At 42.2% G+C, this 13,512-nt stretch overlaps 2 protein-coding genes across 17 annotated transcripts in view; both read right to left on the reverse strand.

The window, feature by feature from the left end:
* Positions 1-13,512, reverse strand: part of ano10a (anoctamin 10a) — a 97,430-nt gene that overhangs the window by 371 nt on the left and 83,547 nt on the right. For 5 of the 16 annotated variants that reach the window (XM_086038609.1, XM_086038606.1, XM_086038607.1 and 2 more), the window contains 2 exons: positions 11,991-12,039; positions 11,293-11,906 (listed from right to left, as the gene is read on the reverse strand). The exons of 1 other annotated variant lie outside the window; for it this stretch is intronic. In XM_086038609.1, the coding sequence (XP_085894735.1) occupies positions 11,413-11,906; positions 11,991-12,039 (543 nt within the window). In that variant the 3' untranslated portion in view covers positions 11,293-11,412. Of the gene's footprint in view, positions 1-11,292; positions 12,040-13,222; positions 13,240-13,512 lie in introns of those variants that run through there. 10 more of the 16 variants (XR_015087905.1, XR_015087902.1, XM_086038612.1 and 7 more) reach the window with 6 other exon arrangements.
* LOC147144204 (uncharacterized) lies at positions 6-6,611 on the reverse strand. The gene has a single exon (XM_086038631.1). It carries the CDS (start codon positions 6,468-6,470, stop codon positions 5,712-5,714), a length of 759 nt encoding a protein of 252 aa, XP_085894757.1. The 5' UTR covers positions 6,471-6,611; the 3' UTR covers positions 6-5,711.

The raw sequence follows: 13,512 nt of genomic DNA on the forward strand, positions 1-13,512 counted from the left end.
ACACAAAACAAACACAGTAAAACTAAGTTTTATTTTGTCATGTTTGTGCCAGGGTGTACAATGGTTAGCACATCCGCCTCACGGTGCAGAGGTCGTGGGTTCGAATCCGACCCCGGCCTTCCTGTGTGGAGCTTGATGTTCTCCCCTGTGACTGCGTGGCTTTTCCCCGGCTACTCCGGTTTCCTCCCACATTCCAAAAACATCCATGGTAGGTTAATTGGACACGCTAAATTGTACCTAGGTATGATTGTGAGTGTGAATGGTTGTCTTTGTGTGCCCTGCGAATGGCTGGCCACCACTTCACTATTACACATACATAGACAGCTGGGATAGGCTCCAGCCCGCCCGCAACCCCCGTGAAGATAAGCAGTTTGGATGATAGATGTTTGTGAGCTTTTTTATTCTAAATAATCATAAAATGTCAGAATAGATGCTGATTGTCCTTTTTGTTTTCTAAATAGTGATTGGAAAGATTTAAAAGTCGGCCTACGTCCTTTAAAGCATGCGAACCTACCTGTTCTGGATGACTCCGGATATAATAGCATAACCTGGGTAGCAGGATTAACCACATCAATTTTAAGACTTTGAAATCCTTGGAAGACTAGGGATGGTACTAAACTGGCCACAGGCAAGATCAGAGTATCGATAATCTTCATCCTGTTTCTGTTGACAGTCTTGGAGGTATTACCATCACAAATGAATAAAAGAATTCACGACCACATAATCTGTAAAAGCAGAGATGCAATACTGAGGCCACAAACCAGGATTCCCTCAATGCCTCGGCTGCGCCTAGAAATTCTACCCATAAAAATTATGAACAGAATCTGTGACAAAGGAAAGCCATGGCGGATTCCAACCCTCCCATGAAACAAATCCAATTTACTGCAGGCAATGTGGACGGAACTCTGCACAGTGCGGGACTGAAAAACCCATATTAGGGGGCTCAGTACCCCGTACTCCTGAAGCACTCCCCACAATACTCCGCAAGGGACACAGTCGAACGCTTTCTCCAAAACCACAAAACACATGTAGATTGGTTGGGCGAACTCCCATGCACCCTCGAGGACCTTGCCAAGGGTGTAAAGCAGTCCACTGTTGCAAAGTTGGAGCGAAAGCTACATTGCTCCTCCTGAATCAGAGATTCGACCTCCTGATGGACCCTCCTCTACATCACCCCTGAATAGACTATAAGAGGGAGGCTGAGAAGTGTGAGTCTTCTGTAGTTGGAACACACCTTCCGACTCCCCCTCTTAAAAGGGGGATCTCATCCACCCCCAGGCTTTCCCACCGAGGAATATTTTAACCACCTCGATGACGTCATCCTCAGTGGAAGGCGTGTCAAGAGGAATTGAGGAGGACTTCTAAGTATTCTGTCCATCGACTCACAATGTCTAGAATCAAGACACCGAATGGTGGATTAGAATTTCCTCGAAGCCGTCCGGAAGTCGTTCACCTCGCCGAACTCTTCCCACACTCTAGTTTTTGAGTCAGCGATCACCAAAGCGACATTACGCTTGAGCAGCTGGTATCTGTCAGCTGCCTTAAGAGTCCTACAGGCCAAAAAGGCCCGATACATCTCTTCAGCTTTACGGCATCCCTTAACGCCGGTGTCTACCAGCGGGTTTGGGGATTGCCGCCACGACGGGCACCGACCACCTTACAGCCAAGCTCCGATCGGCCGCCTCAACAATGTAGGCATGAAACATGGTCCACTCGGACTGACTTGAGGTGGGGGTTTGAACTCTTTCTGACAGGTCATCAGACGTTCCCAGCAAACCCTCACAATACATTTAAGTCAGCCAGGTTGGACCGGCATCTTCCCAACATATGAATAGGTGGTGGTCAGTTGACAGCTCCGCCCCTCTCTTCAACCAAGTGTCCAAAACATCTGGATTTTTTTTCCCGATGATGGCTTATATTTTTAGGCAAAGACAGGCAAGGCAGTTTTATTTATATAGTACATTTTATACACAAGGCAACTCAATGTGCTTCACACAAGCAAAGACAACACTTACAAGCATTTACAAACAACAGTTAACAACATTCAAAAGCAAAGCAGAGAAAACAAAATTAGCTAACAAAAATACGAGAATATACATTGACAATATTTAAGCATATTAGCAGAAAACTTTAAAAACATTTAAAAGTAAAGAAATAGTGGATTTCTAAATTATATAAAAGAAAAAAATGATTTCAAAATGGTTTAGCGGACCTTAATCAAAGGTATGAGAAAAAAGCAGTTTTTAACCTGGATTTAAAAGCATTTACACTCGGGACTGACTTCAGTTCTGTTGGCAGCCGATTCCATGTGTGTGCAGAATAACAGCTAAATGCAGCTTTGCCATGTTTACCTTGAACTCTGAGTTCCACTAATTGACCCAAGTCTGCAGTTTTTATTCAATCAATGTGATGCTCTTTTCAGGTAGACCAGTAAGAAGACCGTTGCAATAATGACGTCTACTGGAGATGAAAGCATGGACAAGTTTATCCGGGTCTGCTTGGAGAATGCAACCCTTCAGTTTGGATATGTTTTTCAGATGGTAAAAGGCTGTTTTAGTGATTGATTTTATATGATTGCTGAAAGTCAGGTCTGAGTCTATCAGCACCGCAAGATTTGGGACTTGGTCTTTGGTTTCTAAAGACACGGACGCAAGGTGTTTTCTAACAGTAATCCTCTTTTCTTTATTGCCCAAAACAAGTACCTCTGTTTTGTTTTTGTTTAGCTGAAGAAAATTTTGGTTCATCCATTTGTTAATTTGCTCTAGACAGTGACACAATGCGCTGAATGAACTGGTGTCATTTGGAACATTGATATATATCGCTCTGTGCCATCTGCATAACTGTGATAGCCAACATTAGTGTTCTGATGCATTTGATCCAAAGGTAACAGACAGCCTGAACAGAAGGGGCTCAAGGACTGACCCTTGATGAAGCCCACAGGCCATGGCCATCCGATCTGATTCAAAACTTCCAGTCAAGTCAAGTCAAATTTATTTATATAGCCCTTAATCACAAGAAAGTAAGTCTCAAAGGGCTTCACATATGCACCAGATCATATACACGACATCCCCTGATCTTAACCCCCAGGAGGGCAAGGAAAAACAAAAACAAAAAAACATCTGGGGAAAAGTGAGAAACCTTGAGAAGGGACCACAGATGGGGGAATCCGCCTGCCAGGATGATCAGGCTGCAATGGATGCCGAGTGGGCAACATTGAACACACATTAGAGTACTACACAGTGTTTGTTAAAGTGATGTGAAAGTTAATCAAATTAAGTGCTGCAGGAAGATGACATCGATGAAGTGAGCAGGGGCCCAATGGTCGTCACTGTAGAAATCTCGATAACAGTGCCTCCAAGGATGTGGTCTGCCAATCTTGTAGCAGTCAGTTGCTGTTGGATCAAAACAGCAACCTCCAATTCGGTCGTCATCACTTAATTCCCAAGCCTGGGAAAAGGGGGCAGAAAAAGAACAGAAGCGGCAGTAAAGAGGCCAAAACAAACAGTTCAAACAAATGCAGAATCGTACAAACAAGTCTTAAGTCGTGTTTTAAACATTTCTACTGAGGTAGTGCGTCTAATATAGGGTAGGGCATTCAAAGGCATCGGTGCCCAAATAGAAAACGCTCTAGAGTCTGCAAACTTCTTTTTGGCTCTCGGGATCACTTAAAGCCCGGCATTTTGTGACCGAAGGTTTCGGATCGGAACATACGGTGTCACTAAGTCGACGAGATAGAAAGGTGCTAAGCCGTGCAGTATTTTTTAGGTAAGTAGCAAAACCTTGAAATCGCATCTCAAGTAGACTGGGAGCCAATGCAAATTGGCTAATATCGGAGTAATATTATTGAACTTTCTCGTCCTTGTCAAGAGTCTTGCTGCGGCATTTTGGACTAACTGCAGACTTTTAATACTAGACATGGGAAGACCAGAGAGCAAAACGTTACAGTAATCGAGGCGAGACCTAACAAACAAATGGATTAAAATTTCTGCATCACCATTCGACAGAATTGGACGAATTTTAGCAATATTACGGAGATGGAAAAATGCGGTTCTAGTAATATTCTGAATGTGAATTTGAAAAGACAGAGTTGGGTAGAATATAACACCAAGATTTTTCGTTGAATCACTTTGGGTAATAGTACATTTATCAAGCCCCAGAGTGGTGTTCATAAATTGGTGCCAATGACGAGCAGGGCCAATAATCAACATCTCGGTTATATCGGAGTTAAAAAGCAAACAATTGAGAGACATACCTTGTTTAATATCGGCAAGGCACGCTTCTAAATTACAGCAATTAGCCGGGTTTGTTATCTCGAGCGGCATATATAATTGGGTATCGTCAGCATTACAATGAAAAGTAATGTTTTTACGTATAATATCACCAAGCGGAAGCATGTAGATGCTAAACAATAGGGGTCCTAGTACGGATCCCTGCGGGCTCCAGATGTAACTTTACAAAACTCAGAAGTCGCATTGCCATGAATTACACGGTGCGTCCTTTGTGAGAGGTAAAAATTAAACCAAGAAGGTGCTGAGCCTGAGATACCAACACATCCTTCAAGGCGTTCTAATAGTATGTTATGATCGTTGGTGTCAAAAGCAGCATAAGGTCAAGTAAGAGTAGGTGTCAGAGTCAGAGTCCATAGTTAAGAGAAGATCATTAGTCACTTTAGCAAGAGCCGTCTCAGTAGAGTGATTGGCTTTAAATCCTGACTGAAGAATTTCAAATCGATTATTAGCGGCTATATAGTCACTAAGCTGTTGCGCTACAACTTTTTCGAGAATTCTCGCAATAAACGGGATATTTGAAACCGGCCTATAATTACTGAGGTTCTCTGGATCAAGGTTTGGCCGCTTAAGCAGGTGAGTGATAAGTTAATGATATATAAGACGGAGGGTCCCATGGTTGTAAACAATTCTTTGATGAGAGTACCAGGAAGCGGGTTGAGCACGCAAGTTGTCTGTTTTGCCGCACCAACTAATTTTGTTAGGCTTTCAAAAGATACTATTTTAAAAAGAGATAGGGTTGTCAGACAGTTATCAATCATAATAACCCTACTAACATCAGTATTCGCGGAATTCAACAGGGTTTTAGGAGCGGTATCCTTAATCTCGTCCCGAATGCGCTCAATCTTCAGCATCAGATTCATACTTTGTTATGAGGACGCGCAACATGCGAACTAACGAAGTTTGGAGGCGAGGCCTAATTTAGCGGTAAAAAATGAGCAGGTTTTAACCAGGTCTCGCAAAGCATAATCATGTTAAGTTTATGGTTTCTTATGAGGTCATTAACTAATAGGGCTTTCGAAGAGAGTGATCTAATATTAAACAGACCGAGTTTCAGTAAAAAAGGTTTATCCGGATAATTGCCCATAATAGGATTCCTAATCATAATATTAATAAGATTGTGTTCCCTGGGTCCTGTATTGTACCTCGAACAACAATAAGTGCGGCGGAGGGTACGAATGTCGGAATACGGTAGTTATTTATCAGCTCTCGAGTTCTATTATCAAATTGCACCAGCTCAGTACAATAAACAATATCGCTATATGATCCAGGAATATGTGGTGTGTACGGCTCTAATCTAAATAAAAAACAATGTGTGTTGTCAGAGTCTATCATAGCGCTAGTTAACTCTAGCCTTACAGACTCCATACCCATTCTTAAAGACTCGCTAATCACGTGTAACACGACCTACTCTGATGTGAATAGTTATGGAAGGCTCAAACAGTAATCTATATTTCTAGAAAGAGTGATGGCGCCTTCCCAGTTAGGTTGAAGGCCGTCCACCTTAAGCAGGTCAGGTCGGCCCCAGAAAGAAGGCCAATTATCTACAAACTGCAGTCTCTGCTCACTACAAAAGCTAGCCAGCCACCGGTTAAGCGAGAATAATCTGCTAAACCTCTCATCATTGCCTCTCGCAGGCAAGGGACCAGAGACAATTACTCGATGCTGACTCATCTTTCTAGCGAGATCACAAGTCCTAGCTATGTTCTTCTTTGTGATCTCTGATTGCCTCATCCTAGTATAATTGGAGCCGACATGTATCACGGAGTACCTAGTGTTGTTTGCCCTGTGCTGGTGTCTAGTCCTTTTGCGAGTCAGATCCCTAAGATTAGCTTCAATGTCGGGTGCTCTGGCCCCAGGAATACACATTACGGTGGCTGGATTTTTTAGTTTAAAGTTACGGGTAATGGAGTCACCTATTACTAAAGTGAGGGAGCCAGTAGACCGAGGTGGAGTGGGACTAGCTAACGGGCTGAATCTGTTATGCGTCTGAACAGGCTGACCGCGATTAGCAGGCCGCTTAGGGCTAATGCTAACCGGCCTAGCAGGTTGGCTACAACCCATACTAACAATTGTGTCCGCCACATATACGGTTACCGCATTATTTTGTTCTAGCTGATGGACACGTCCCTCTAGCAGGGAAAGCCTTTCAATGAGACAAGTGCAAGTGGTGCACGAAGACATAGTTGCATGTAGTCGCCCGGTGGATGAAGGCAGTTGAGCAGCTGAAGGGAAGCCGAGGAAGCCCACCGGTGTCCGAGTTGTTGTGCGGCCGAGACTGATGCAATCGGCGATCCGCTGCTTCCAAAAAATCTTCAGAGTAGTCTAAAAAAAAATAAGTCGTAGGATGCGGGAGGGAAAAGACTCGCTCGTTCGTCGTTTGTCTCCCCGGCGAAGTCGGCGCGGCGGCCAATGGTCACAAGTAACTCCTTTACTCATGTTATGACACCTTGTTAGAATAATTGTGTATAAGTTATCCCATATTTACTCTTTTGTTTTTTACAAAAAAAGAGATCCATCCAAATTAGATCCATTAGAATAAATTTGTTTTTTTAAGATTGTCTGTAAGGAAAGAGGGGCAGGTCTTGAGATTCAACTGCAGATAAGGCAAGCTACAGATGTGCAAATGTGCCTTTGTTCAAAAAGACCTTCCTGTATTTAAATTACTTTATTGCAGCGGTTTAAATTACTTTATTGCAGTAGTCTGTTTTAACATGTTTGTGTTTGTTATTTTCAAAGCATTCCAATCTGTGATTTACAATTCCCAATTGTTGGAGCAAATGTCAATGAAACAAGGAAAAACACCCTTTTGTAAATAAAAGAGGCAACAGACTGTGCAGAGCGGTCGGAGATTTGTTACTGTGCATGTCTCTGTCTCGTTCTCCTCATGAGCAAAGTTAAACTCTCTTGTCTACTTTCCTTGTGTAGTGTTTTTATTAAATGTTTCAGGTCATAGAGAACCTGACATCCCTCCTCAAGATGGCAAGGAGGAGGGGTCTAACATAGGTGTGAGAGTTGGAAAGGGTAAATGAAAAACATGCACTAACACAAAAGATCATCCATCCATCCATTATCTTCCACTTATCTGAGGTCGGGTCGCGGAGGCAGTAGCTTCAGCAGGGTGACCCTGCCAGGGGCATAAAGCCCCAGACAACTTAGCTCCTAGGATCATTGGGATGCGCAAACCCCTCCACCACGGTAAGGTGACGGCTGATGGAGAGGTAACACAAAAGACAACGACTGCAAACAAAAACAAACAAGGACTGACTACGTCACTTGCAGCCAGCAAACAAAAACAAACAAGGACTGGCTACATCACCAGTCGCCAGCCCAGGGACTGTCCAACACACAAAAACATACAAGGACCGATCACGTCACTCGCAGCCAGCCCCGTCCACCAGCAACCAAGTCCCTCTTAACTGCTTCCTGGTGCCACACCTGAAGCAAATTAACTAAATTGGTTACTCTCCACTGCTCTGATTGGATGGCTGAACTGGTGACGGAGGCCACCAATTAGGGAAGAGGAGGGGAGGGCACCCACACTCAATTTAACGGCCACGACTCAACGTGGGCCGTAACAACTCTAAGTAAGGCCTAAACCATTTTAGGACTATTCCATTTAATCCCACCAAAGTTTCCAACCTGTTCAACAGTATTGTATGATCAATTGTATCAAATACTGCACTGAGATCCAATAAGACAATCACCGACACCTTCCCTGCACCAGTGTTCAATCTTATGTCATTTAATACTTTGATAAGAGCTGTTTCTGTACAGTGATGAGGTCGGAATGCTGATTGGAATTTATCAAAAAGTCAATTTGAGTTCAAGAATTTGTTGAGTTGATTAAAAACCACTTTCTCAGCAATCGTTGATAAGAAGGGAAGATTTGAGATGGGTCTATAATTTACTGAAAAGGAGTCATCCAGCTTTCTCTTTTTTAGAAGGGGCTTGACGGCAGCTACTTCCAGGGGTTTAGGAAACTTGCCTGACTGAAGTGAGCAGTTGATTATTCACTGTAATTCATTTAGAACAGATTTCACAGACAGTAGTGGTTCGAGGCCGCTAGTTGATGGTTTCAGCTGCTGAACCGAATCTGTTATAGTTTTTCGATCCACTGTATCAAATTCTGTCATGGTAATCGAATTATTCCTGGGTGATTTTAAGTGCTGCTTCATTTTGGACTTTTGATGGTTTGTGATGTTTGACCTAATGGATAGTACTTTTTCACTAAAGAGCAGGCAAATTAATTGCATTTATCTCTTGAGAGGAGTTCTGGCGCTATTTGGGGGATTTGTGAGTTTGTCAACTACAGTAAATAGAGTGCGTATTGTTTAGGTTCTTACCAATGATTTCAGAAAGTGTTGTTGTCTAGGGTTTACTAACCTATGCAGGCCCCCCGAGTTGCAACAAGGCATTCTGATTACGGTAATATTGTGTTTGTGGTAGGGATGGGAATTTCGACTAATTTGCCCGCCGACTAGTCTAAAATTTTATTTGCGACTAGTCGACTAGTCCATAAGCAAGAAAACTTGAAATTTAAGACATATTGAATTCAAAGTTTAAAATGCTAATGTTTTGTGTATTTACAGTAGGGGCTATTTTAGACCAAACATTAAGAAGAGTTTGTTGATTTGAATTCTATTGATGTAACAACAACTGACTGAATAAAAGTGAACAACTGAAAGAGAAATACATTTCTGATACATTTGCCAATGCAATGCATGGCATTTATTTTGAATAATGTAATGAGTTATGGTACCGACTCCCAGTCCAGCAGGGTCTCATTCGCCATATGTTAGGTGCATTATCATGCACACCGGTGACGGCTTTATTTTCTAGTGCCCACGTACCCATCACACTCCGCAGGAGAGCAGCCAAGTTTTCAGTTGTGTGTCTTTCATCCAAGGCGCATGACGCACACACAGCTGCGGAATTGTCCTCCGTCCACATACATTATACACGTCATAGTCATGTAAGATTCGGTGGCTATGGACGTCCATCCGTCTGTAGTTAAGGCATTGGCCACATAGCTGACCCGCTGGAACGCTCGTAGTATCTCCTCTTTCATTTGGTAATGGCTACTCTCGAGTTGGGGTGTTATTGTTTTGCGACTTGGCACCACGTACTCAGACTCGATATACAGCATTAATTTTTCGAACCGTCTACCCTCAACAAAAGAATATCACGTCATTTTACAAATTAGTTGGGTAATCTTTGCTGTGCGGTGAGCATCACAGCGCCCTGCTGGAACAAATGCTCTCATGCTCGTCTGACTGGCCTCGCCGCCATCGGCCTGCAGATTCACATCGAGATTTACTTTGGATATGGTTTCTTGTCGCTCCGGGAGAGTGGTTATAAGCGAGTTTATGCTTACAAAGCCTACAGGCGACCTTGTTGTCATCTGCTGCATCAAAATGCTCCCAAACGGTGCCGTTGTTTTTCGTGGTAGTTTCGACATCTTCAGAATGTAGTTTTCTTCCGCAAACTTAGTGTCCCCGCCCCCTACTATGTGTGCGTGCGGGCGGGGTTGGGGGGAGAAATTCTCTCTCTTGGTGCTCAGCTTGTTGACACAGGCAGAGGCGTGAGGAACAAGATGCGTCCATTTTTGACCATCTCTGCCCTGAGGGCTCAAATAACGATCAATCATGGCTCAGTTTCAGAAAACAGGTGAGCTGTGATTGGTCTTTACCTGAGCCCGGAGCAACTGTGATATCATTTTCAGTCGAAAGATGTGACTAAATGGCCGCCCCCAATGATGACTAAAAACAGGTGGATTAACTCTTATTCCACAAATGCAATATTTATCAGTATGCCTTGTTTCAACTAGTGGGCTTGCATGAAGCATATTCTTAAAAAATATGTTTGGGTTGACTTCGCTGTAATAAAGTATTTGCATAAGAAGATCAATCCTCTTATTCATGTTAAGGGTATTAAAATTCAAGAAAATAATGGGCCAGAAAAATCAAGGTTTTTTTACAATAAATAAAATATGCGATTAACTAAGAGTTAACTATGAAAAAATGTAATTAATCCGGATTAAATATTTTCATGACAGCACTAATAATATATATTTATATATATATATATATATACATATATATATATATATATATATATACATATATACATATATATATATATACATATATATATATATATATATATACACATTAGAGGTGGGCCGTTATCGCCGGTATGTGCAGAGTTAACAAGAGACTTTCATCGCGCGACAAATAAAATATCGCCGTTAATCTAATTTTGCACCGGCTGGTGTGTTCTGCGCGCCGATTGGCTGTCGCTGATGCCTCCGTCCAGGCCGGCCTCGCTAAAACTAAGGCTGTGTGCACTTTGTTCTAAGCTAAATGTGTTTATTGTAGAAGTTCTGCGAGTATCAAATAGCACCTTAAAGCAAAGCACCTCGATGCTAGCAAGGATGATGCCGGGCCAAGCGCTGATGTCGCCGGGAAAGGTGCTCTTCAAATGACAATAGCTGAATGCAGCCGAGGCAAACCAGTAAGCACAGCTCCATCAGTCATGCTAACAAATCTTTTGGCTCTGTGTTTTGCTGTCAACTGTCGACCTGTCAGCGCGGTTAAAGATGATGGACTTGCAATGGTTCTGCAGGCGGCCACAGGCGACCCATCGTACAAACTTGCCGCGAGGCGAACCATCACGAGGAGAGCCGCTGAACTGCATGCCGCAGAGGAAAATTCCACATAGGAGAAATTAGCAGGGCGAAAAAAACATCTAAAAAATGACAAATCAAGGCACTTTGGACGAATGCAAAATAAACACCAGTCCACGGATCCCGCCTGGGAATAAACTCCCCCTTACTGGGAAACCAAACAATTATCTGGGAAACCTGACTGATGATGCCGTGAACACTAACGATGCTTATGGAAAACCCACCAACTCTATACAAGTAGAATGTCGAATGGTTGAGAAGGTGTTACTGTTTGACCTAAGGGACAGGGTTGATGAGAACAACATCTGACAAGCGAAACACAGTAAAGCGTTTATTCCAAACATTAAAAAAACATAGATTGCGACACTTTTCTCTCAACAAAATCACTTTCTCTCATCAGTCATCAATGTTGAAGTCTATGGCTTGTCGCTCCTCGTTCTAATAGTAGTCTTCCAACACTTTTCTATCTTTGTCAGAGATGTTGACACCTTTAGGGGCCCATGTACTCCCTCGGAGCTTGTCAAAAATCTTCTTTTCATATGATAACTCTCTCAGAACTATCTGGGCCGTGTCTTTAACTTGTTGATACTTGGTGGGCTCTTGATACAGGTTCAAGATGTAATGAAAGCTAGGGATGAATTTCTCGTGACAGAGTAACCTTGTCACCGACAGCTTCTGCTGAGGGCACTCCATTGTAAAAACGTGGTCAGCGGTCACCGTTGGTTCCACTGTGAGGTTTACGTCAGCCGCGTTCACTGCCATTTCTTCACAATCATTGTGGTCTTGGTTGCTGATTATCTGTGTCAGAGGTTTGCAGGTGGTGGCCGTTTGTCTCGACCTTTTAACCCCAGGACCACTCTCCATCAGCTGAACCCTTTGGGGTCCCAATGGTGCCCATACCGTTTCTATGCGTCTGGATATCTGTCGGGTTACTGGCATTGTGGATGTTGTTGGGTTTTTTTTTCGAGCCACAGGTTGTTATGGGTTGGTTTGGAGATCTGCTGTCTTATACCTACCGAAAGGGGTTGTGGATGACACGCCTCCTCGCCATAGGCGTGGTTTTCTCTTTAGAGAGAGAGAGAGAGAGAGAGAGAGAGAGAGAGAGAGAGAGAGAGAGAGAGAGAGAGAGAGAGAGACAGAGGCAGAGACAGAGACAGAGACAGAGACAGAGACAGAGAGAGATGGAAGGGGGCGTGGTTAATTGAAGTACACTGTTGTATCCGGCTTATGAATTCGTAAGAGCCTTGAAATGAAAAGTTCAGAAATAACCCAATATTACAGAACTTTAGCCCCTTTCACTGAAACAATATATTGTGTAGGTTTTACTTCCTGCTCTGATAAATTAGATGAACTCTCATAACGATTTTTAAAATATCAGGATTCTCAACAAACATTTGTGTTCGTAAAATTATGCATTTGTCTGCTTAAAATTGTGATAGTCATAAAAAGCATGTAAAAACATCAGAGTCACAGTTCTACACTCTCAAACTCTAAATTAAAAATACTTGCTTTAATACATCAATGCAAGTTAAACATAAAATCATTGAGCTAAGCATGTTCAAATAACATTGATAATGACATTCGCTTCATTCAAAGCTTTCAACTTTTATGATTTGAGTTCAAATACCATTGATCATGACATTCACTTCATTTAGCATGTATACTCACATTGTATTGTTGGTTATCTTGAAAACAACATTCAAATTGACATTACTTCATAAACTTATCTTGATACCTTCATTTTTCTCAACATGTGATTTCCTTGTTAAGGGCCCAGCTCTTACCCAAACAATTGAGTGAGAAAGGGCATGATTTAAAAACAAACCAACAAACAAAAATTTCAAATCGGTTTGCGTGTAAGAACTGTATACATTTGACAGTTACTCTCATGTTGAACACATGCTAGGTTCAAATGAACTGAAAGATACTCTTCCTAACATTACAGATCATCTTTTACCGCCTCACAACAATGTATACCTTACAATTTCAACCAATCTTAAATATCTCAACAAATTGACAAAGTCAGCCCCTGTTGGACTTGGTATTCATCACTCAAGCAGCTGGTTGGAGGCAGATTGGTGATAGGATGGTTTGCTCAGGGTGTCTCTGATTTGCATGTAACTTTAATCCTTGTAGTGTTCTCATCCTTCCTGCTAAGGTGGATGTGAGGGGGTCATAAAAAAGATAAGACAGCTTGAACACTCCAGTATGTGGGGGTCTACTCACGTACTGATTCACTGGTGAGGAACTTGTATTTCATGATGTCTGTACATGAATATACAAAAATGCGACAGAGTTTTAGGCTGAAACAAATAATATTATATTGTCTAGGTTTTACTTCCTGCTTTGATTAATGTGTTTACGTCAATCACTCACCATGATTTTTAAAATACCAGGATTCTAAACAAACATTTATGCTAGTAAAAGTATCTATTAAAGTAACAGGTCATGTTTAAACACTGGGTATGTAAGAAAACATGGTCAACAATAACAGATGATCAAATACACAATATAATTAGTCTATACATTAATTGCATT

This window comes from Filicampus tigris, chromosome 8 (genome assembly GCF_054856515.1).
Source record: "Filicampus tigris isolate MCC_2025a chromosome 8, RoL_Ftig_1.0, whole genome shotgun sequence".
NCBI lineage: Eukaryota > Metazoa > Chordata > Actinopteri > Syngnathiformes > Syngnathidae > Filicampus > Filicampus tigris.

Coding starts and splice junctions, on each gene's coding strand:
- LOC147144204 (XM_086038631.1), bottom strand. CDS start 6,470: ATGTCTTCGTGCACCACTTGCACTTGTCTCATTGAAAGGCTTTCCCTG.